We start from the raw sequence: 22,864 nt of genomic DNA, 5'->3' as shown, positions 1-22,864 counted from the left end.
ATGAACCAAAAAAAGGTTTGCCTATAGTTCTACTTTAGCTGTAGACAGGAAACTGGAAAACTTTAATATACAGAAAAAACATAGCATTTAACCATAGATATCAGCTACAAACTTATAAACACTGCCATCTACTGGCTGATGTAGTCATTGCACAAAATACATGAAAAATGTATTCCAAAACAGACACATGACGGAATTGCCTAGAGGAAAACCGCCTCCCTAGGCTGTGGTCTCCTCCTCAGGGAAAACGATACCTCTGCTCTCAGTCTCAGAATATTTATACAGACTCCAAGCTACCACCATCTAGGCACTCTCCCTGCCCTAGAACACTTCCAGACCAACAGGGGGAAGCAGTCATTGCTGCAGCCATTCAAACACAGACCAGTCTAGAACAATCAAATACCAAAACTAAATTTACCTAACCTAGCACCGACCTAGGAGGGTACTACACTTCCTATCCTGGAGACATTATAGTAAGTGAGAGGAACTCTCTCCAATGGGAGGAGAAACCCCTTTTAAAGTGGGAAAAAATGACAAACAGGTTTTTAATTACAGAAGAGACATACTATGTGTCTTCTGCATTAAAGCTCCTTATCTGCCTGTACGCTCTTTATACAATTGCAGCAATGCTAGGATGAATGAACTCCTGCACATGGGACTGACATATCTGCCCAGCCAATGAAAATGGCAGAAGATATCAGTAACTGGCAGGCAGCTCTGGGACACTGCAGCGGTGGAGAGTAGGTAAGTATAGTTGGGTAGAACCATACAAGCTTCTGGGCCACTCCAAGAAGTCGTCTTGTAATACTCTGGTGACTCACATTGAAGGCTCGTGCCGGCATTAAGAAAGCTCATGGGCATGTCATGGGAGGAGTCAGGCTGAAGCTATTTCCCCTTTTTTTTACCTGGGTTGTTTCTTCAGGGGTGCGGCTTTCCATATTTCCTTCTCCACATAGTTCTGCTGATAGGAAAATGCAAAGTGTTCTGTGAATGGCACCCATGCCGAGTGAGCAACCTGTGTTCACTAAGCAGCAAGGCAGCTATTTGCCACAGGACAAGATCACTAGTAGAGATCACTGGAGTAGAAGTATCTACTACAGTGATTTCCAGTTTCCACAGGGATTTCACAGGTAAACCGCATACATATTTACCTGGTCCAAGCTGTACTGATGTAAAATACCTAAACTTCAGCTTTCATTGAAAAGATCCCCCTTCTCCAAAAAAATAAAAAAATATAAAGCAAACTCTGAGATTAGGTTGGTTGTCATTTCTCACACTGCGATGATACAGCAGTCTTCCTTTCAGAGGTACACTGATTGACACCATGGTCATCATAGCCCTGCCAGTCATCCTCCCTTCAAATTTATGGGGCTGGTCTGCAGGAGATAAGCAGAGGAGGAAAGCCCTGTTTGTACAGATAATTACACATGTTTTCAATTGGGGTCACTTACCAGAGTATTGCAGGAATTGTATCAAACCAGAGAAAACAAGGGAGGGAACCATTCACAATATTACCAGGATTGGGTTTTTCTGAGAAAATCTATCATCATCTCCACATCTCAGCCATGTAAACTATAGAGAGTTGGTTGTGCTTCCCCCTTACATTGTTATGATGTGCGGGTCTGCTGTACATATACAGTACCTATCTATCACGGTTGTAGAGGGGGGGAACATCTGGCACAAATAGGTGAAATACAACTACCCAGACATAAGGGGAACTCCCATGAGGTCCATTGATTGTTTTTGCTATTGGGATGGTTTGGGGCTCTGTTGGTTCTTCCCTTGCACATATGTATTGGTGGTTGGTAGTAGAAAACCAGGACTTTGTATGCACTGTGACTTAATTGCACGCAGTGTCTGCGTTCTGATCCATGCTCCTAACTGTATGTCAAACTTTGGTATGCAATTGTGTTTCAGTAGCTGCTGTGTTTGCATCCACTTCTATGGGCTGCCTGCACGCAGACTCGAGGTGGACGCAGACACATACGTCACCGGCTCTGTACAGAGGACATGGCTAATTGCCCATCTATGCCTAGGTTCACACCTATGCATTTTTTAGTGCATTTTCAGTTTTGCAGAAACACACTAAAGTCCAATTAACATGTTTTCTTATGGATGTAGTTCACATCTGTGCATTTTATGGAAAGGGCCAGGGACTTTTTTTCTGGTTTTTGGTTCCATAAACTTCAATGGATCAAAAATGTATATTGAAAAATGCAAAATGCACCTGAAATATGCAAACTGCAACCTGCATAGGTGTGAATCAGGCCTAAGGCCTAATTCACACCTATGCATTTTTAGTGCTTTTTGCATTTTGCAGATTTACACTACAGAACTTGTTCCATTGGAAACCATGTTAAATGGACTGTAGTGCAAATCTGCAAAATGCAAAAAGCACTAAAAATGCATAGGTGTGAATCAGGCCCAAATGAGCCCTAAGGCTGGATTCACACCTATGCAGTTTTAGTGTTTTTTGCATTTTGCAGATTTGCACTACAGTCCATCTTACATGGTTTCCTATGGAACACGTTCTGTAGTGCAAATCTGCAAAATGCAAAAAGCACTAAAACTGCATAGGTGTGAATCGAGCCTAAGGCTCGATTCACACCTATGCATGTTGCTTTTGAGCGTTTTTGGAGGTTTTTTTTTCATGCTTGGCACGTTTTTGAGCAGCGTTTTTGTAGCGTTTTTGCCGCGTTTTTGCCGCGATTTGCGTTTTGCGTTTTTTTTTTCTTCTTTTTTTTTACAGTCTTAAAAAAAAATTACAAAAAAAAAAAATAAAAAAAAAAACGGCAAAAACGCACCAAAAACGCACCAAAAACGCTGCAATAACGCTGCAAAAACGGTGCACTTGCGTTTTTGATGCTTGTCCATTGAAATCCATTACATGCAAAACGCTGCTTTTTGCATGAAAAAAAGTCCCCGACCCTTTCCAAAAACGCAGAGATACAAAAAAGCATTGATGTGAACATGTTCCATAGGAACCCATGTTAAAAAATTCCCATGCATTTCTGCAAAATGCAAAATGCATCAAAAAACGCGCTAGTGTGAATGGAGCCTTACACTACGATGTCATTAATGATAGGCGGGGGGTAATAAACTAGGATATCATTAGTCTATATTCACATATCATCCAAAAACTATACAGTAGTTTTTATTGTATTATGTATTTTACCATGAAAGACCCCTCTTTCCATTTTTTACTAGCTCCTGTATAAAGCCAAAAGATTCAGAGAAAAAGGCCAAATCTCCCACATAGCACTTTTGAAAGATTTAATCAAATGCTCTGCAATTTACTTTTTATGTAATAATGTTTGATACATTTTTTCTAAGCTATACTGTATAGATGACCTGGAGTGACAGTTTTTTTTTTCGATTAGCAGCAAAAGATACGGTGCAGCTTCCCTGCCACCTAGTGGCTGCAAAAAAGTTTGCGTGATAAAAGACAGAAGAATTGCATCATGCATGTTTATAATAGCTGACCAATTTAAATTAAGAGGTTTGCACAATGAAAATATGCTCTAATCACCACCCCCACAGGCCCCCAACAGGGGTCTATTACTATTTAACCTACTAGTTGAATCTGCTTTTTATGCTGTACTTGGCTTTCGTGCAACATTCTTACTGTACTCTCTGTTAACTCCCAACTTGCCTTGTTTCAAAGCATTGTTTTGCAGTATACTTTTCATTCTGCCACTAAATGAATATAATATAGTATGGTAACAAGTCCTATTTGCAATCTCGGAACACCCAATAAGAGGACAGTATGCGACCGGTCTAAACTATGTGGCATGTTCACCAATGCCAGGAGCCTGGCGGACAAGATGGGTGAACTAGTGATACTGTTGAACAAGGAGGATTTAGATTTTGTGGGAATATCAGAGACTTGGTTCAACAGCTCTCTTGATTGGCTGGCAACCATTAAAGGGTATTTCCTTTATCGCAGGGATAGAAAGGGTAAAAAAGGGGGAGGGATATGCCTATATATCAAGAATAATGTACATGTGAATGTGAGAGGTGACATCAATTAGGGAGCTAGGGAGGAGGTAGAATTCTTATGGGTAGAGCTCCAAAGGGATGAAGCTAAGGGGAAAATAATACTGGGAGTATGCTATGGGCCCCCTAACCTGAGGGAGGAGGGGGAGACGGACCTCCTATCACAATTTGGATTAGCAGCAAGGATGGGAAGTGTTATCATAATGGGGGATTTTAATTATCCAGACATAGACTGGGTGGACGGAACCACACATTCGTCTAAGGCAGGGGTCTTCAAATTACGGCCCTCCAGTTGTTTAGGAACTACAATTCCCATCATGCCTAGTCATGTCTGTAAATGTCAGAGTTTTACAATGCCTCCTGGGACGTGTAGTTCTGCAACAGCCGGAGGGCCGTAGTTTGAGGATACCTGGTCTAAGGGCTCGCCAGTTCCTAAATGTCTTGCAGGACAATTTCATGGATCAGATGGTAGACGCACCAACTAGAAACAAGGCGTTACTAGATCTACTGATTACCAACAATACAGACCTGATCATGGATGTAGAAATACGGGGCAATTTAGGAAACAGCGATCACAGGTCAGTTGGCTTCAGTATACATCACACAAATAGGAAACACAAGGGGAACACAAAGACGCTGAATTTCAAAAGAGCCAACTTCCCTAAACTACAAACCTTGTTAGAAGATATAAATTTGGATAAAATCTTAGAAACAAAGAACACGGAGGAGAGATGGGTTTGCTTTAAGAGCATATTAAATAAGGGCATTAGCCAGTGCATCCCATTGGTAAATAAATTTAAAAGAGCGAACAAAAGTCCTGGAGAAAGCACCCTCATAGCTAACAGAGGACAGAATTAGAAATAGACTTGGGAAACTTAACAAGGGTACTTAGGGAACTCAGTCAAGTAATTGCCAGACCATTGTTCCTAATTTTTACTGACAGTCTACTGACTGGAATGGTACCAGCTGACTGGAGAAAAGCCAATGTAGCACCAATATTTAAAAAAGGGCCAAAATACATCCCTGGGAATTACAGACCAGTTAGCCTAACATCAATAGTATGCAAGCTCTTGGAGGGAATGATAAGGGACTATATACAAGATTTTATTAAGGAAAACGGTATCATTAGCAGTAATGATCAGCATGGATTCGTAAAGAATCGGTCTTGCCAAACCAATCTATTAGCCTTCTATGAGGAGGTGAGCTGCGATCTAAATAAAGGAAGGCCAATAGACGTGGTGTATCTGGATTTTGCAAAAGCATTTGACACAGTTCCCCATAAACGTTTACTGTACAAAGTAAGGTCCGTTGGCATGGACCATAGGGTCAGTACATGGATTGAAAACTGGCTACAAGGGCGAGTTCAGAAGGTGGTGATAAATGGGGAATACTCAGAATGGTCAGGGGTGGGAAATGGGGTCCCCCAGGGTTCTGTGCTGGGACCAATCCTGTTTAATTTGTTCATAAATGACCTGCAGGATGGGGTAAACAGCTCAATCTCTGTATTTGCGGACAACACTAAGCTAAGCAGGGCAATAACTTCTCCGCAGGATGTGGAAACCTTGCAAGAAGATCTGAACAAATTAATGGGGTGGGCAACTACATGGAAAATGAGATTTAATGTAGAAAAATGTAAAATAATGCATTTGGGTGGCAAAAAATATGAATCCAATCTACTCACTACGGGGTGAACCTCTGGAGGAATTTAGGATGGAAAAGGTCCTGGGGGTCCTAGTAGATGATAGGCTCAGCAATAGCATGCAATGCTAAGCTTCTACTAACAAAGCAAACAGAATATTGGCATGCATTAAAAAGGGGATTAACTCCAGGGATAAAGCGATAATTCTCCCACTCTACAAGACTCTGGTCCGGCTGCACCTAGAGTATGCTGTCCAGTTCTGGGCACCACTCCTCATGAAGGATGTACTAGAAATGAAGCAGGTACAAAGAAGGGCAACAAAGCTAATAAAGGGTCTGGAGGATGTTAGTTATGAGGAAAGGTTGCGAGCACTGAACTTATTCTCTCTGGAGAAGAGACGCTTGAGAGAGGATATGATTTTAATTTACAAATACTATACTGGTGACCCCACAATAGGGATACATTTTTTTTGCGGAAGGGAGTTTAATAAGACACGTGGCCACTCACTAAAATTAGAAGAAAAGAGGTTTAAGCTTAAACTGCGTACGAGGTTATTTACTGTAAGAGCGGCAAGGATGTGGAGTTCCCTTCCACAGGCGGTTTGATTCAGCGGGGAGCATCGATGGTTTTAAAAAACTATTAGATAAGCACCTGAACAACCGCAACATAACAGGCATATACAATGTAATACTGACATATAATCACACACATAGGTTGGACTTGATGGACTTGTGTCTTTTTCAACCTCACCTACTATGTAACTATATTTGTTATGAGAAAAGAGGGCAGCAAAAATAACTAGTGTGTTTAAGCAACCATTCTGTTCATATGGCTTCTCCATGGTCTCCTCAGGGGAGTGTTCTTCTACATCTGGTGTGCAAAAGGTTGCCCCTCTTTCTCATCTTAGAAAGTTAAACACTATGGAGAATCGTATGTCAGTTTTATTAGAACTCACTTTTTTTTTTTTTTTTTTGCAGAAATGTAGTTGCCTTGCGAGGACAGCGTACAAGAGAACTGGAAAGCGGGCGGAGTTTGTACACGTCCGGCCTCCGCAGAATGTATCTCCGCCTTCTCCTGCTGACCCTGCTGACTGGACACTCGACATCTGAAGTTATACTATGTGAGCGCTTTATAAGATACATGATAGCCTAGGGCCCTGGTGCTCAACTTGCGGCCTTTTGCCCTCAGAACTCCTTTAGGCACTAATCTGCTTTTCCCTGTTGCCTTGTTATAATAATGATTCTAGCAATCTAATGTAATATGTCTCCTGAAGCTTGTCCCCAGTCTCCAACAACCCCTTTAGCATGTTCACAGTATCTGAGGCTCCTGCAGCAAGTTCGCAGTCTCTGACCATCTCCTGTATTATGTTTGCAGTCTCTCACCATCTCCTGTATTATGTTTGCAGTCTCTGACCATCTATTGCGTCATGCCCATAGTTTTTGACTATATGCTGCTGTGTGTCTGCTTTCTCTGACACTAAACATTCACTGAATTTTATGTGCAGCCCTTTGGTGATATTGAGATTGCAATTGAGGCCCACCTTATCAAGAAGTTTGACCACCACTGGCCTAGGGTATAATAAAAAAAACCACTAGATGAGCGAGTGCAAAGAAGGGCAACAAAGCTAATAAAGGGTCTGGAGGATGTTAGTTATGAGGAAAGGTTGCGAGCACTGAACTTATTCTCTCTGGAGAAGAGATGCTTGAGAGGGGATATGTTACAAATACCGCACTGGTGACTGGACAACAGGGATAAAACTTTTTCACGGAAGGGAATTTAACAAGACACGCGGCCACTCATTAAAATTAGAAGAAAAGAGGTTTAACCTTAAACTATGTAGAGGGTTCTTTACTGTAAGAGAGGCAAGGATGTGAAATTCCCTTCCACAGGTGGTAGTATCAGCGGGGAGTATCGATAGTTTAAAAAAACTATTAGATAAGCACCTGAACGACCGCAACATACAGGGAAACACAACGTAATACTGACAAATAATCACCACTAGGTTGCATTTGATGGACTTGTGTCTTTTTTCAACCTCACCTACTACAGTGGGGACAGAAAGTATTCAGACCCCCTTACATTTTTAACTCTTTGTTATATTGCAGCCATTTGCTAAAATCATTTAAGTTCATTTTTTTTCCTCATTAATGTACACACAGCACCCCATATTGACAGAAAAACACAGAATTGTTGACATTTTTGCAGATTTATTAAAAAAAGAAAAACTGAAATCACATGGTCCTAAGTATTCAGACCCTTTGCTCAGTATTTAGTAGAAGCACTCTTTTGATCTAATACAGCCATGAGTCTTTTTGGGAAAGATGCAACAAGTTTTATTTACACCTGGATTTGGGGATCCTCTGCCTTTCCTCCTTGCAGATCCTCTCCAGTTCTGTCAGGCTGGATGGTAAACATTGGTGGACAGTCATTTTTAGATCTTTCCAGAGATGCTCAATTGGGTTTAAGTCAGGGCTCTGGCTGGGCCATTCAAGAACAGTCACGGAGTTGTTGTGAAGCCACTCCTTCATGATTTTAGCTGTGTGCTTAGGATCATTGTCTTGTTGGAAGGTAAACCTTCGGCCCAGTCTGAGGTCCTGAGCACTCTGGAGAAGGTTTTCATCCAGGATATCCCTGTACTCGGCCGCATTCATCTTTCCCTCGATTGCAACCAGTCGTTCTGTGCCTGCCCCTGAAAAACACCCCCAGAGCATAATGCTGCCACCACCATGCTTCACTGTTGGGACTGTATTGGACAGGTGATGAGCAGTGCCTGGTTTTCTCCACACATACCGCTTAGAATTAAGGCCAAAAAGTTCTATCTTGGTCTCATCAGATCAGAGAATCTTATTTCTCACCATCTTGGAGTCCTTCAGGTGTTTTTTTTTAAGCAAACTCCATGCGGTCTTTCATGTGTCTTGCACTGAGGAGAGGCTTCCCTCGGGCCACTCTGCCATAAAGCCCCGATTGGTGGAGGGCTGCAGTGATGCTTGCCTTTCTACAACTTTCTCCCATCTCCCGACTGCATCTCTGGAGCTCAGCCACAGTGGTCTTTGGGTTCTTCTTTACCAAGGCTCTTCTCCCCCGATAGCTCAGTTTAGCCGGACGGCCAGCTCTAGGAAGGGTTCTGGTCATCCCAAATGTCTTCCATTTAAGGATTATGGAGGCCACTGTGCTCTTAGGAACCTTAAGTGCAGCAGAAATTTTTTTGTAACCTTGGCCAGATCTGTGCCTTGCCAAAATCCTGTCTCTGAGCTCTTCAAGCAGTTCATTTGACCTCATAATTCTCATTTGCTCTGACATGCACTGTGAGCTGTAAGGTCTTATATAGACAGGTGTGTGGCTTTCCTTATCGAGTCCAATCAGTATAATCAAACACAGCTGGACTCAAATGAAGGTGTAAAACCATCTCAAGGATGATCAGAAGAAATGGACAGCACCTGAGTTAAATATATGAGTGTCACAGCAAAGGGTCTGAATACTTAGGACCATGTGATATTTCAGTTTTTCTTTTTTAATAAATCTGCAAAAATGTCAATAATTCTGTGTTTTTCTGTCAATATAGGGTGCTGTGTGTACATTAATGAGGAAAAAAATGAACTTAAATGATTTTAGCGCATCACTGCAATATAACAAAGAGTGAAACATTTAAGGGGGTCTGAATACTTTCCGTCCCCACTGTATGTAACTATGATATTGCATAAAACAATACTAGATGGTATAATATAATGTGACATCATTTATTACCAGGCCATTTTTCAGTTTTTAGTGTTGTGGTAGTTTGGCTGACAAATGCTCAGCCTTGCAACATGGTATCCAAATTAATTCTATATCATTGTTTTGAGTAGTATTTAATAAGCACTGGGATTTTTTTTCAACATTTTTTTATAAAGTAAAATTAAAACTAAACATTTAAAAAAAAAGTTTTTCTAAATTTCTGCTGTAAGTCATATCAAATAAAAATGAAAGAACAATAAAAAACCCTCCTACCAAAAAAGACTCCTTAATAACTTATGTTTAATGCAATTCAGATAATGAGAGCATACACTTAGCTCACTGCGGTGAGCAACACAAATGCTCTTCCATTTTCCCGATCTTTAAAAGATAATTGGGCCCCAGTTATATATACAGTATATATTGTATATTTCAACAAAGACAAGTTATATGTCTTGTTTTTATATCTGCAGCTATATGTCGCTATGCACTAGGGATGTATGACCGGACAATTCGTGATGAGGATATCACTGCTTCTAGTCAGTGGTATGAGTCAACTGGACCACAGTTTGCAAGGTACGTCCTGTGATGTATACAGATATTTGTGTAGTTACATGCTTCCATATATATATATATATATATATATATATATATATATATATATGGTAAAAGTGAATGTTATGCCGCGTACACACGATCGTTTTTCTCGTCGAAAAAAGATATGATGGCTTTTCCGACGGGATCCCGCTCAAGTTTGGCTTGCGAACACATGGTCACGCAAAAGTTCGCTGAAATTACGACCGCCAAGAACGCGGTGATCTACAACACTATGACGAGCCAAGAAAATGACGTTCAAAGCTTCTGAGCATGCAGCGAATTGTTTCCGAGCATGCGTAGGGATTTTGCGCGTCAGAATTGCCACAGACGATCGCATTTTCGGATAGAACTTTTCCCGGCCGAAAAATTGAGAGCATGCTCTCAATCTTTTGTAGCTGGAATTCCGCCAGCAAAAGACCGATGGAGCATACACACGGTCGCATTTTCCGACGAAAAACTCTCATCAGTCTTTTGCGGGCCGAAATTCCGACTGTGTGTACGCAGCATAACAGTTTTGTTTTTGTTTTTTTAAGAATGTAGTATTTTAGTATTTCAACACTATGGGTCAAACTTCACCTAAATGGCAAAATTCATAGAGTTGGATAAAAAAAAAAATGTATTTATTGTTGTCTCTCTTGGAAGTTTCCCCTCACTTGCTGTCCTGGTGATGTTGTCACCTGGACAAGATGTGGCAGGAAATTTCCCCAATGGAGTCCCTGACAGCATTAAAAACACAATAGAGGTCCCAACCCTTTCTGCTCCATACAGAAATAAAAAATAAAAAAAAATAAAGACAATATTATTTTCACATTCAGAGGGAAAGACTAACCGAGCGATATTAGGTTTTTGCAGGAGCAGACTGAAGATAAGTAGGTGGAAACATTACATCATTTGTCAGACTAGTCCAGTTTGTAGCCAATTGCAGCATCAGAATGTCTATAGGACAACCCTTAAAGCAGGATTCCGGCCGTAAAAAAAAAATAAATAAATAAATAAATAAATAAGTACTTACCTGTCCTGGGTGCCCACGATGTTGGCCGCCCGAGGCCAACCCGTCCCTCGGCTCTCGGGTCCCGGCACCGCCATCCTATGTAAGGGAAACAGGCAGTGGAGCCTTGCGGCTTCACTGCCAGTTTCCTACTACGCACGCGCGAGCGGCGCGGCGCTCTGTGAATGGCCCCGTGGTGTTCTGGGAACACACACGCTCACCGAGGAGCAGAAGACGCCGTGGAAAAGGAAGAGGCAGATTAGGAAGACTGCCTAGCAAGAAGGGTTTAGGTAAGTTTAAAATTTTTTTTTTCAAATGTTTTTTTTTTATTTTTTTAAGGATTTTTGGTGTATTTTTTTTTTTTTCAGGGTGGCTCTCCACTTTAAGTGCAGAGTGGGTCAGAAATTATTAGACTGACACTGCCTGAAATGTCGGTTTCCTTGCAGACTTCAGGGAAAGAGCAGCTTTGAGGGTCTCAGGCACTAAGACAGACATTCTGTTTTCATTTAGAAATATATGCCTGCTTAAGAATGTTTTTAAAGTGTAACTAAAGGTAAAACCTTTTTTTTTTTAAGTTTTGGATAGAGCGGAGAGGGATTAGAACACCGGGCAGGTTTTTATTGCTTTCTGTGCCCCTGATAATGAGATTCACTCCCTCTATTTGTCCTGTTCATTGATATCTCCAAGAGTGAAAGTGATAGAAAAAAACAAAATTTGGATTGTCACCAGAACAGGAATAAAGGGAAAATCTTCCAATGGGGAACCTAGTTCTGGTGTTCCCGGTGACAACCTCCTTTGGAAGGACTTCCTCCATTTCCCGTTTTGGATATGGGAGAGGAAGTAAAGGGAAATCCCCAATGGGACACAGACAGCCAAAAAACAAATGACGAGTTCTTTGGTTCCACTTTAATCATGTGACTAGGTCTATTAAATGGTTTGGCTATGGGGCTCTATCACACATAGTTTAAGTGAGAGACATGAAAAGCTGCTGCCGATCATGCTGAAAGACTTCTAGTAGACTGTGCTGTTATGCCTTCTGAAATCGCCAATCCTTTGGACCTGTAGGCTAAAGGATATGACTTTGTCTAACCAGGATGTTATCATCCTGCTTGAAGCCTTTTTACCTTTGTGGGCTCCAGATGGAGCCACAAACAGATGCTCCATGGACTTTCTGACATAGCATCAATATAAGATGTTAAGGTTCTACCAACATCCAGAGGCTTAATCTGTCCATTTTCTGAGAAAAAGCTGGGAAGAACTATTTCTTCCCACCTTTGGAAATTTAAAGCTACTTTAAGCACCAACCCCATCATTGGAACGAGAACCACACTGTTAGCCAGGAATGTGGTAAAGGGCTCTTTACACGCTAAGGCCCCTATTTCAGCCTTTTGGCTGATGTCACCGCCACCAGAAAGGCAGTCTTCAGTAGGGATGGGCAAACGGTTCGACACAAGCATAAGTTTGACCGTTTGTTCGGCCCCCCAAACCGACCACAATGCATTGCAGGGTTAAAAAGTGCATTGCAAGCCCTGATTGGGTGAAGCAGTGAAAGCTTCAGCCAATCAGGGCACCGAGCACTGTCAGAGTCATGATTGGACACTGTCATCATGACTTTATCCAATCATGGCTCATTCCCGCCCCACAGTATAAAAGTATTCTTTCAATGGCAGCCATTTTCAGTGTGATTTTGGCGTGGAGAGAGATAGAACAGGGCTCTGTTCAGTGCTATTAGTGTGCTATACTGTGCTATTTTGCTTCAATTGTCAGTGTAGAATATTAGTTTAGTGTCAGTCTAGGGACAGTGTGTGTGTAGTGAGGAGGACTATCATTCAGCTTTGCATAGTGTGCAGCTAGAGTAGGGACAGCTCAGATAGTTTCAGTCTAGTGTAGTAAGACCATATCAGTAATCTTTACATTAGTGTATAGCTAGAAGGGAGTAGAGATGGTTAAGATAGCGTCAGTGTAGAACACCGTCTATTTGATTGCGTTACTGCCAGTTTAACACCATTTACTTCTGTGTGCGTTACTGCCAGTCTAACCCCATTTACTTCTGTGTGCGTTACTACCAGTTTAACACCATATAGTTCTGTGTGCGTTACTGCCAGTTTAACGCCATATAGTTCTGTGTGCGTTACTGCCAGTTTAACGGCATACAGTTTTGTGCGTTCCTGCCAGTTTAATGCCATTTACTTCTGTGTGCATTCCTGCCAGTTTAACGCCATTTACTTTTGTGTGCATTACTGCCAGTTTGACGCCATATAGTTCTGTGTGTCACTGCAATTATATTGCAGTATATTATAGTGTATCCGTGGAGTGTGTCTGTGTAGTGTGAGTACTCGAATTAAAGAGCACCAAATACCTCTTTACAGTGCATCTACGTACAGATTTCAACTTCTTCTTTACATTTGCTTAGAAGCACCGCCCCCTCCCAATGATGTCTGGGAGGACAATAATGAGAGGCAGACGTTCCCTTGGCACTGTAAGGGGGCCAGCAACAAATGTGTCCACAGGCAAAGGTGGATGTGGTGGTCAGTCCTCAGGCAGGGCATCATTTCCTCTGTTTAGTGAGTTTGCCCGTGCTATCCAGCCACAGCATGCAGAGGAGGTGGTAGACTGGCTTACTAAACCTTCCTCATCCTCTGTCACGCAAGCAGAGACAAGTGTGCAGTCCCCTGCAGTTGCCAGAGTGGATAAATCCTGCCATAGCCCCAAAATCAGTCATTGAGGAGTCAGCTGAGTTATTTGACCACAGCGTCAGCCACTTGCTCCTTGATGATGCCCAGCCATTACTGGATTCAGATTTTGGTGCTGAGGTTGAGGATGACAGGAACATGAGCCTAGAGAGATGGAGGAATACTGGCAGACAAACTGGCATTCATGTTCCCCAAGCCACAGGGTATTGCCAAGTTGTCTCCAATGGTAATGATGAAGATGGAGGAGATGGAGATGATGATGAGGTCACTGATGCGACTTGGGTGCCAGATAGAACAGAAGAGAAAACTGAAGGTGAGGCAGCACAACCCCAAGGAGGCCGACATCAAGAAAGAGTAGAGAGCAGCCACCCTATTCCATCACATTCTACAGCTGTTATCTCCTGGCCCACTCCCCAAAGCTCAGCTGTCTGGGCCTTTTTCAGCACATCTGCAGCAGATCGCACTGTTGCTATCTGCAAACTGTGTCTCAGGCACATCAAACATGGCAAAAACACCAACCATTTGGGTACCACATGCTTAACAAGGCATTTAACGTCCAACCACTCAGCCCGTTGGCAAGAGCACCTAAAAGCCACACAAAAGGGGACAAACCTGTCCCTCCTCCTCCTTACCCACTTCATTCTGCCCCTGCTATACTGAGTCATTACCTCTCAGCAGCCTCCAGTGACGGGGATGATGGCTTAGCACAGGGTGTCCCAGGTCCTAGCAGCACATCTGCCAGCAGCACACCACCAGCTGTGGACTGTAGTCGGCAAATTTCTCTACCCCATCTGCTGCAGCGGAAAAAAAATACAGTCCCTGCCACCCACGTGCCCAGCATCTAAATGCAAGCTTGTCAAAGCTGTTGGCTCTTCAACTTCTGCCTTTCAGCCTGGTGGATTCTGCCCCCTTCCGTGAATTCGCACAATGTGCTGTACCATAATGGCAGGTTCCCAGTCACTACTACTTTTCACATAAGGCCGTTCCATCTCTCTACCATCATGTGGAAGGGAATGTTCTGGCATTGTTGGGCAAGGCAGTCAGCTGTAAAATCCACCTTAATGCTGACACGTGGTCCAGCAAGCATGGACAGGGACGATATATTTAGTTCATAGCACACTGGGTAATACTGCTTGCAACTCGAAAGGATGCAGGACAGGGCTCTGTGCTGCAGCTTGTTGTGCCCCCACATCTCTATACAGCTGATGGTGATGATGCTAGACCTGTGAGCTCTACCCCCTCCTCCACCACCTCTATGCCCTCCTCTGCAGAATTGTCCTATGAACATCAGGTACCCCCTAAGTGTTCAAAGGGCTATTCTCAGAGTCAGGCTAAAAGGTGCCATGCAGTGCTTCAGCTGGTGTGTTCAGGGGACAGAAACCACACTGGAGCAAAGATTTTTGCAGCTCTGCAGGGACAGGCCCAGAGGTGGTTCACACCATGCCAGCTGGAGCCAGGAATGGTGGTATGCAATAATGGCTCAAACCAAACCATTGTCCACCCTTAGACAGGGAAAGTTGACACATGTGCCATGTTTGGCATATGTCCTCAATTTGGTGGTGCAGTGTTTCCTAAATACGTACCCAGGGTTGCAAGATGTGCTAAAGGTGGCCAGAAGAGTCTGTAGCCATTTCAGGCGGTCATATACAGCCAGTGCTCAGTTGGCTGAAATTCAGCAGGAAATCCACCTGACCGTAAACAGCCTGATTTGTGACATGCACACCAGGTGGAACTTGACTTTTTGAATGCTGCAGCGGCTATACATGCAGCAGAGTGTCGTCAACGAGTATTTGTACGAATACAGCATGACGACAGGCTCAGGCTGCCTCTGCTTTTTTCCCCCATGCCAATGGCTGATCATTAAGGATGCATGCACTGTATTGTCACCATTTGAGGAAGCCACAGATCTCTCTGGAGGCAGATGGAGTATAGGACCCTGTGTTAACAGGTCCAGGATAGGAGGAGTCTTTGTGCTAAGTCAAAGGGGGAGTAGAAACCATGGATGGTTTGTCCAGTTGGGAATTACTGCTACCACCATGAATCTCTCCCACAACAGTCTTCTGAAGAAGCCAAGGATTAGAAGAACAGGCGGAAAGGCATAATCCACTCAAAAGAGCTACTCCACGCTCAGAGAATCTAGGTGGACTGTTAACGAATGATGGAACCTTGTGTAAAACTTCAGGAGTTTTGCATTGGACAGAGAGGCAAAGAGGTCCACCTCTGGATTGAAGGCCCGTGATGTCAGATCTTGGAACACCTGAGGCAGTAGGGACCACTCGTTGTTGTCCAGGTGTTTTCAGGATAGGAAATCAGCTTGAAGATTGTCCCTACCTGGAACATATACCACAGAAAGATTTAAAATATTGCATTTAACCCAACCTAATATCAAAGCGACCTCTCTCCACAAGGAACAACTGCGGGTGCCCCCTTGCTTCTGGATATAAGCCACAGCCATCTTGTTGTCCTCAACAACACCGATGACCCTCAGACTAACTGCTTGAAGGCCAGAAGGGCTCGAAGAACTGCTCTCAATTCCAAGACGTTGGAGACAACATTCTCCACTGGAAAGGTCCACTGTCCCTGAGCACAGTTCTTCTGGCACACCAACCCCCAGCCTTTCGTGTTCTTTATTGTTTTCACTATCCAAGTGACTGGTTAGGGTTAGTGGCGCCTCAAAAGATTCTGCCAATCCATCTGTTACTTCAAGCCTTGTCTCATGAAGGGATTGAGGACTATTTTCTGATTCAGAGGCCCTAATAGCCACTGGACCCACTTCACCCATCAGGATAGTCGATGTCATGAGCCCCAACACTTGCAGACACTTCCACACTGAGAGCCATTTGGCTGTTTGGATCAATCGAATCGTATTCAGGTTAAAAGGGAACTTTGAAGGTGGGAGAGACCATGTTTTCTCAAGTAACTATAATTGCACCTAGATACACCAGTACATGAAAGGGAACCAACTGACTTTTCTACTGCTTGATGACCCAACTAAACTTCTCTAAAATAAAGGTTACTAGGGCTTGGTGTGACATGGGTAGCAGCCTGTTTTGATGCAGCAATAGTATATTGTTTAGATAATGGTAGATGTGTATGCCAAGTTCCCAGAGACGAGCGACTAAGGCTAGGAGCACCTTTGTAAAGATCCTCGGAAACATAGTTAACCCAAAGGGTAGGCATAAGAACTGGTAGTGAAGGAGGCTGACCATGAAATGCAAGAACTTCTGGAACTTTGGGGCAATGGGAACATGGAAATATGTGTCTTTTAGATCCAGTCTGCCTGCCTTACTATCTTCAGAATCGTCTGTAAGAACTCCATCTTTAAATGATACTTTTAGATGAACCTGTTGAAATACTTCAGGTCTAATACAGGCCTCCACCCTCTCATCTTTTGTGAACCATAAAAAGCAGTGAGTAAACACCTGAAAAGCACTCACCATGAGTCACCTCCTTTACCGCCCCATGAAGAAGCAGGGACTCTACATATGATAAATTTCCCTGTTTTGACCAGAAGGGGGCAGTTTTGTCAGCACAAAACACGCTCTAGGAGAAACTTAAAACTTCCAGAAATGACCGAATCTGATGGTATTTACTACCCAAAGATCCTTGATCTCTTCCGCCCATACCTAACAAAAGGCAGGGTCTCTACATATGATAAATTTCCCTGTTTTGACCAGAAGGGGGCAGTTTTGTCAGCACAAAACATGCTCTAGGAGGAACTTAAAACTTCCAGAAATGACCGAATCTGATGGTATTTACAACCCAAAGATCCTTGATCTCTTCCACCCATACCTAACAAAAATTGAAGAGCCTGGCACCCACCTGGCAAACATGGGCAGATGCACCATCAAAAAGACTTCTGGATTTTCTGTCCTGTGAAAGAAGAAAACTTCTTAGACTTTTGTCCTCTTGATGTGTTATTCTAAGGTCTTTGAAATTCACTACCTGGTCTATAAGACCTGGCCCTTCTTCCCCTGGCTTAGGAGGAACCTGTAATGTTAGATCCTCTTTGGCAAAGTAATCTACCTTGTGCAATAAATACAGACTTGTCGTCTGTAGCCTTGGCTATGAGCGCATAAAGTTTGTTCCCGAAGAGGGGTTGACCATTATGGGGGGCCATAAAACCTACAGTTATCGAAGAAGGCCAATATCTGGAATTTATTGAGATTGTCCAAAATAGCTGCCTCAGATCTCTCCAGCCAACCTCCATGGCTTTAGATATGGCCACCAATGCTACTGAGAGCTTACAGGACCACCAGCCATCAAATAGAGCTTAAGATCTTGATCTATCCTTCTATCTTGGACATCTTTGAATGTGACCGCATCATCAAGAGGCTATATTGCATGACGGGACAACCATATCAAGGCCGTGTCCACTACTGGCAGTTCATCCAGAAACTTGACATCTTCTTTTCTTTTTCTATTTTTTAAATTATTTTTATTATTTTTTCCAAGAAAAGAGATAGTACATACAACACAGAGCCTAAAGGGCATACCCAGGCTCAACAGGACACAGGGATCAACTAACTATACATAAACAACTGACTAACACCCCCCCAACCCCACCCCACTCCCCTCCCCCCTGTGCAACACGCCCTTCCCATATAGTACGATAAAAACGTTCCCAACTACCGCATATAACACAATGAATATCACAATAAAAGTGATCCCCATATCACCACCTACATTATCCATTAGGTGGACTTGCTACCAACCTTCTCCTTTTACTAACCCCACACAGGGTCCAAATGCCATCTCATTCAATGGTAGACGAATCTGCTAGCCACCCCTGCCAAACCTTATCAAATTTGCGCTGACAACCCCTAGCCGCATAAGTTCACTTGCAGAGGGGCAAGGATTTATTGATCATACCCTTCCAAAATGCAAGTGACGGTGCTTCTGATTTTTTCCAATATAGAACAATAGCTTTTTGGGCATAAAATAAGGTAATGGATAAAAACGTCCTTTGTGTCCTCTTTGGTACCAATTCCTCCACCAAACCCAGAAGACAGACCGGGATGGTCAGGGTAACCGGCACCAACAGAAGTTCCTGCAGCATACGCAGGACGTCCAACCAAAAATTTTGTATTGCCGTACAATGCCAAAAAGTATGGTCAAAATCAGCTGGTGCTGCTGTACATCTCCAGCACTCCACCGAAGTGGAGCTATAAATCGAGGCTAACCGCGTTGGCGTATAATAAATACTGTGAACCCGTTTTGATTTGTAAGAGGCGATCTCTAACCAACACTAGGGCCTTAAATGGTACCTCCCATATACCGTCCCAATCCTCAACCTGGAAATTCGGGATGAGCTGCATCCAAACTTCCCTACATTTGGATAATGCCTTCGGCCTTAACATAAACAATTCTTTATACATTGTTGACATAGGCTTGACCAGGGAATCATCCTGCAAGAGCAACTCCAATGTAGACGACCAAAGATCCAGAACATCAGAGCCAAACTGAGACACAAAGGCATGCCTCAATTGCAAGTATCTAAACAGATACCAGTTCGGCAGCTGATACCTGGAATTGAGTTGATCAAAAGTACATAGCCTTCCCCCCTCGACCACATCCTGCAGCCTCTTGATTCCAACTCCCGCCCATATGACTGGATTTGGGATGCCACTAAAATGCTGTAGCTTCGGGTTTAACCACAACAGATTTGATGGAGAGACCAAATTTGTCCCCAAAGTCATGAGTTCCTGCATCATATACCATGCCCTGATCGTTACTTTCATGGATCCTGTTAAGGAGGACTGCACTCGTAAACCTCTTTGAACTAAATTAGCTAGACCCTCATACGATCCAAGGGTCGCCGCCTCCAGACAGTGGCAGCTTTCTCCTCATCCTTCAATAGCCAACACCATGCAAATACCATTTGTCCTGCTAGGAAGTATTTCTGGAGATCTGGCAATGCCAGACCCCCCCCCCCCCCCCCGTCCCGTCTGTTCCTTTAAGGTGTGAATACTGATCCTAGCATGTGACTCGGGCCATAAGAACGTGCTAAAAGACTATTAATTATTTTGAAATAAATCCGCGGAACCCATACGTTTCACGTTTCAAAGGAAATATAAAAACAACGGCAATATTTTCATTTTGAGAAGGTTCACCTTTCCGATCAATGACAAAGGTACGTTTTTCCATGCCTCCAATCTACATTTAACCATTGGAATGAGGGGAATAAATTAAGGGTCATATAGTCCCCCACTCTTGGCGATATCTGAATACCAAGGTATGTGAACTTGGGTACCCAGATGTTAGGATCGGCAAACCCTTGAGCCCCATAGTCAATTGACATCACATGTGACTTAGTCCAATTAACTTTGAGACAGGAAAACCGTGCAAATGTCGTCAATATGTCAAAAACCGCTCGTAGGGATGGGCCTGGATCTTGAAGAAAAAGTAACATGTCATCTGCATAAAGAGCAGTGCATTCACGAATGCCTCCAATTTCAAGTGCCCGAACCTATGGAGAGACCCGCAGGCAGAGGCGGTTATCTAATTAGGCGGCCGCCCGCCTAAGGACTCGCACTCACAGGGGCCTCGCCTAATTTGCCTGTGCTCGATCACTAATGCAGACTAGGGAAAAGGCAGCCATAGGGCACACCGAGCGGGCTGCAAGTTCATGCGGGGCCCTAAGCAGCTGAGCTGAATCGCTGATCCTTCAGCTTGCGCTGCTCACCTGGCCTCTCCGTGTCTGGCTGGCTGCCTATTCTGGCCAGGAGTCGGGCCAGGTGGCGGAAACTATCCAGCGGCCCAGCACTGTCTGTGAAGGGGAAGGAGAAGCTCGGTTGATGGATCCCATCCCAGCGCCTGCTGCAGCCTGGCCGACCGCCCAGGGAAAAAGTGAATGCCCGGCTGTGCTGCGTCTTGTGTGCCTGGATAGTAGGAGCGGCGGGGACAGCTCCATATGGAGGAATTGATCTTTCAATATGCCTTCTGCAGCCGCTGAATACCCGCTTCTTTTGCGGGCGTTCATTGGCAACCCCAATGAACAGATATGAATAACTTCTCAGCATTGAATTGTTCCATCGCCACAACGCAGTCAGAGAGGCAGACTCAACCCATGTCAAAATTTCAAAGGATGGGGTCCTAGTGGGGTTAGAAGAATCCAGAATTGTATTGAAGTCTCCAGCTATGAGGAGAGGGAGGTGCTTGAAGGGAGCCAGCTTACTAAGCAAGTCATACAGCAATTGTATATGGAAGGGTTGCGGAGAATAATAATTAACCAATAACAACTTACAGGTGTAAATATCAGCAACTACTATCAGATAACTTCTTCCTGGGTCAAGAATAACTTGATGAATCATACTAGGCACAGCCTTACTTATAAAAACAGCAACCCCCCTGGCATAGGTGGAATAGGTAGCGTGAAATGCTTTCGATATCCAGGGGCGGCGCAAGGCTAGTACCCTACTACCATCCATGTAAGTTTCTTGCTGAAATACGACATGAAGGTTTTAGCTATTTAAACATCAGTGCTTGTCTAAATTTGTTATTCAACCCCTAATGTTCCAGATCACATTAAGCATTGAGTTCGCCATCAGATACGTTCAAAGTAAAAGCCCCCCCCCTCCCAAGAAGAGGACCACCATCAGATCTCCAATAGCCAGGGAACAACCCAAGAGAAGAGTACATTGTTTGAGAAATAGACGGGTGCACAGTTCCAGAAAACAAATCCCACCCCATAGATACCAACCCCTGCTGCTGTATAAACTAAACGCTAAACTGCACATGCAACTTCAGCCCTAAACAAGTTCCAATACAGAGAATGTGTCCCCAAACGTTTTCAAGTGTCTTGAAGTTCCGCAACAGTCTTGAAGCAGACGTTGCCCGTGCATCAGCAAGGAAATATTACCGGGCTTATGAATAGGATTTCAAAAGACCATGTCTCCCCTACACCCTCCAAGATGCAAATTCTTTCAGTGAGATAAAATAACTCTATACTAAATCCAATAAGTGCACTTAATCCAATAAAGTGACAAATAAACAACACCATTAGCTGAAAAACAGATCAGCAACAACACTGCTTGGAAAAACTCTCCATTTATGAATCCTGGAGGAATCAGAGTGTCAATCCAATCACTCGCTTCCTGCGGCGTATCAAAGAAGTGAACAGTACCTTGATGAGGGACCCACAGCCTGCTAGGATATAGCAAGCTATAGGTGATTTTCTTCTCCCGGAGTCTGCAACGGACATTGGTGAAAGAACGGCGACGTTTCTAGGCCTCTGCAGAGAAATCTGGAAACATCATCACTTTCACATTTTCAAATGTTAATTCCTCCCTTTTCCTAGCTTCAGCCAGTATGTGATCCCTGTCTCTGAAGTTGAGGAATCTAATCAGGAAGGCTCTAGGTGGTGCACCAGAAGGGCGATTCCCCATGGGAATTAGGTGAGCCCTTTAAACCACATATGTAGGTGGCATAGCAGGCATCCCCAGCAGCTTTATAAAAAACTGTTCAGCAAATATCGCCGGTTGGGGCCCTTCAGCACCCTCCAGCAACCCCACTACTCTGATGCTTTTCCTCCTCTGTCTGTTTTCTGCATCCTCCACTTTATTAGTCAGGGTTTTAACTCGGGATTAAAGATCAGCCAGCTGTGCTGCATATGAGCCTTGCACATCTTCCACTGTGCCAATACGATCCTCTGCTTCACTCAATCTGCCCCTGAAATTGTCCATGTCATGCTGAATCAGTGTACATTCAGAAGCAAGATAATCTATTCTGTGCAATAAATCTGCCTTAGAGTTAGCAATGTGTTTAAAATATCTCTGCTTCCTCTGTGGTTCTACCACAGGATCTTCCCAGAGTAGAGCTTCTCTGATTTCTTTAAGGAAAGGCTGGACCAGCTGAAGTCAAACCCATCAAAATAGTTCTCCTCTTCCTCGGAGGAAGTATTGCCTGAAGTTGAAGACCTTTCCACCCCCAGAACATCTAGACCCCCAGTTTTTAACTGAGGACCCACCGACTGTGATGTTGAGGCAGATTTTTGGAGTGGGAGCTGAATCTGATCCTCCTTCAATTTTAGTGTATCCCTAATAATAATAAGTAATTCATAATTCCCCTGCCATCGGCTTCTCTATCTCTGGTAGATACTGCACTGGAGGGAAAAAACAGAAGGCCAGGCTGAGGTGGCAGCTCAAATTTTTGAGTTAAGGTACTGATTAGTGCAGCTGTGTGCTGACATATTAACCGTCAATGATAGTTATTTGTATTTATTTTATGAATAAATATGAA

At 43.5% G+C, this 22,864-nt stretch overlaps 1 protein-coding gene across 2 annotated transcripts in view; it reads left to right on the top strand.

The window, feature by feature from the left end:
* Positions 1 to 22,864, top strand: part of LOC141108440 (discoidin domain-containing receptor 2-like) — a 311,526-nt gene that overhangs the window by 235,670 nt on the left and 52,992 nt on the right. For both annotated transcript variants that reach the window (XM_073600047.1, XM_073600046.1), the window contains exons 3-4: positions 6,613 to 6,755; positions 9,820 to 9,922. In XM_073600047.1, the coding sequence (XP_073456148.1) occupies positions 6,692 to 6,755; positions 9,820 to 9,922 (167 nt within the window). In that variant the 5' untranslated portion in view covers positions 6,613 to 6,691. The remainder of the gene's footprint in view (positions 1 to 6,612; positions 6,756 to 9,819; positions 9,923 to 22,864) is intronic.

This window comes from Aquarana catesbeiana, linkage group LG09, assembly GCF_042186555.1.
Source record: "Aquarana catesbeiana isolate 2022-GZ linkage group LG09, ASM4218655v1, whole genome shotgun sequence".
NCBI lineage: Eukaryota > Metazoa > Chordata > Amphibia > Anura > Ranidae > Aquarana > Aquarana catesbeiana.
Note: the sequence above shows the minus strand (reverse complement) of the source record. Positions and strands in the feature narration are given on the sequence as shown.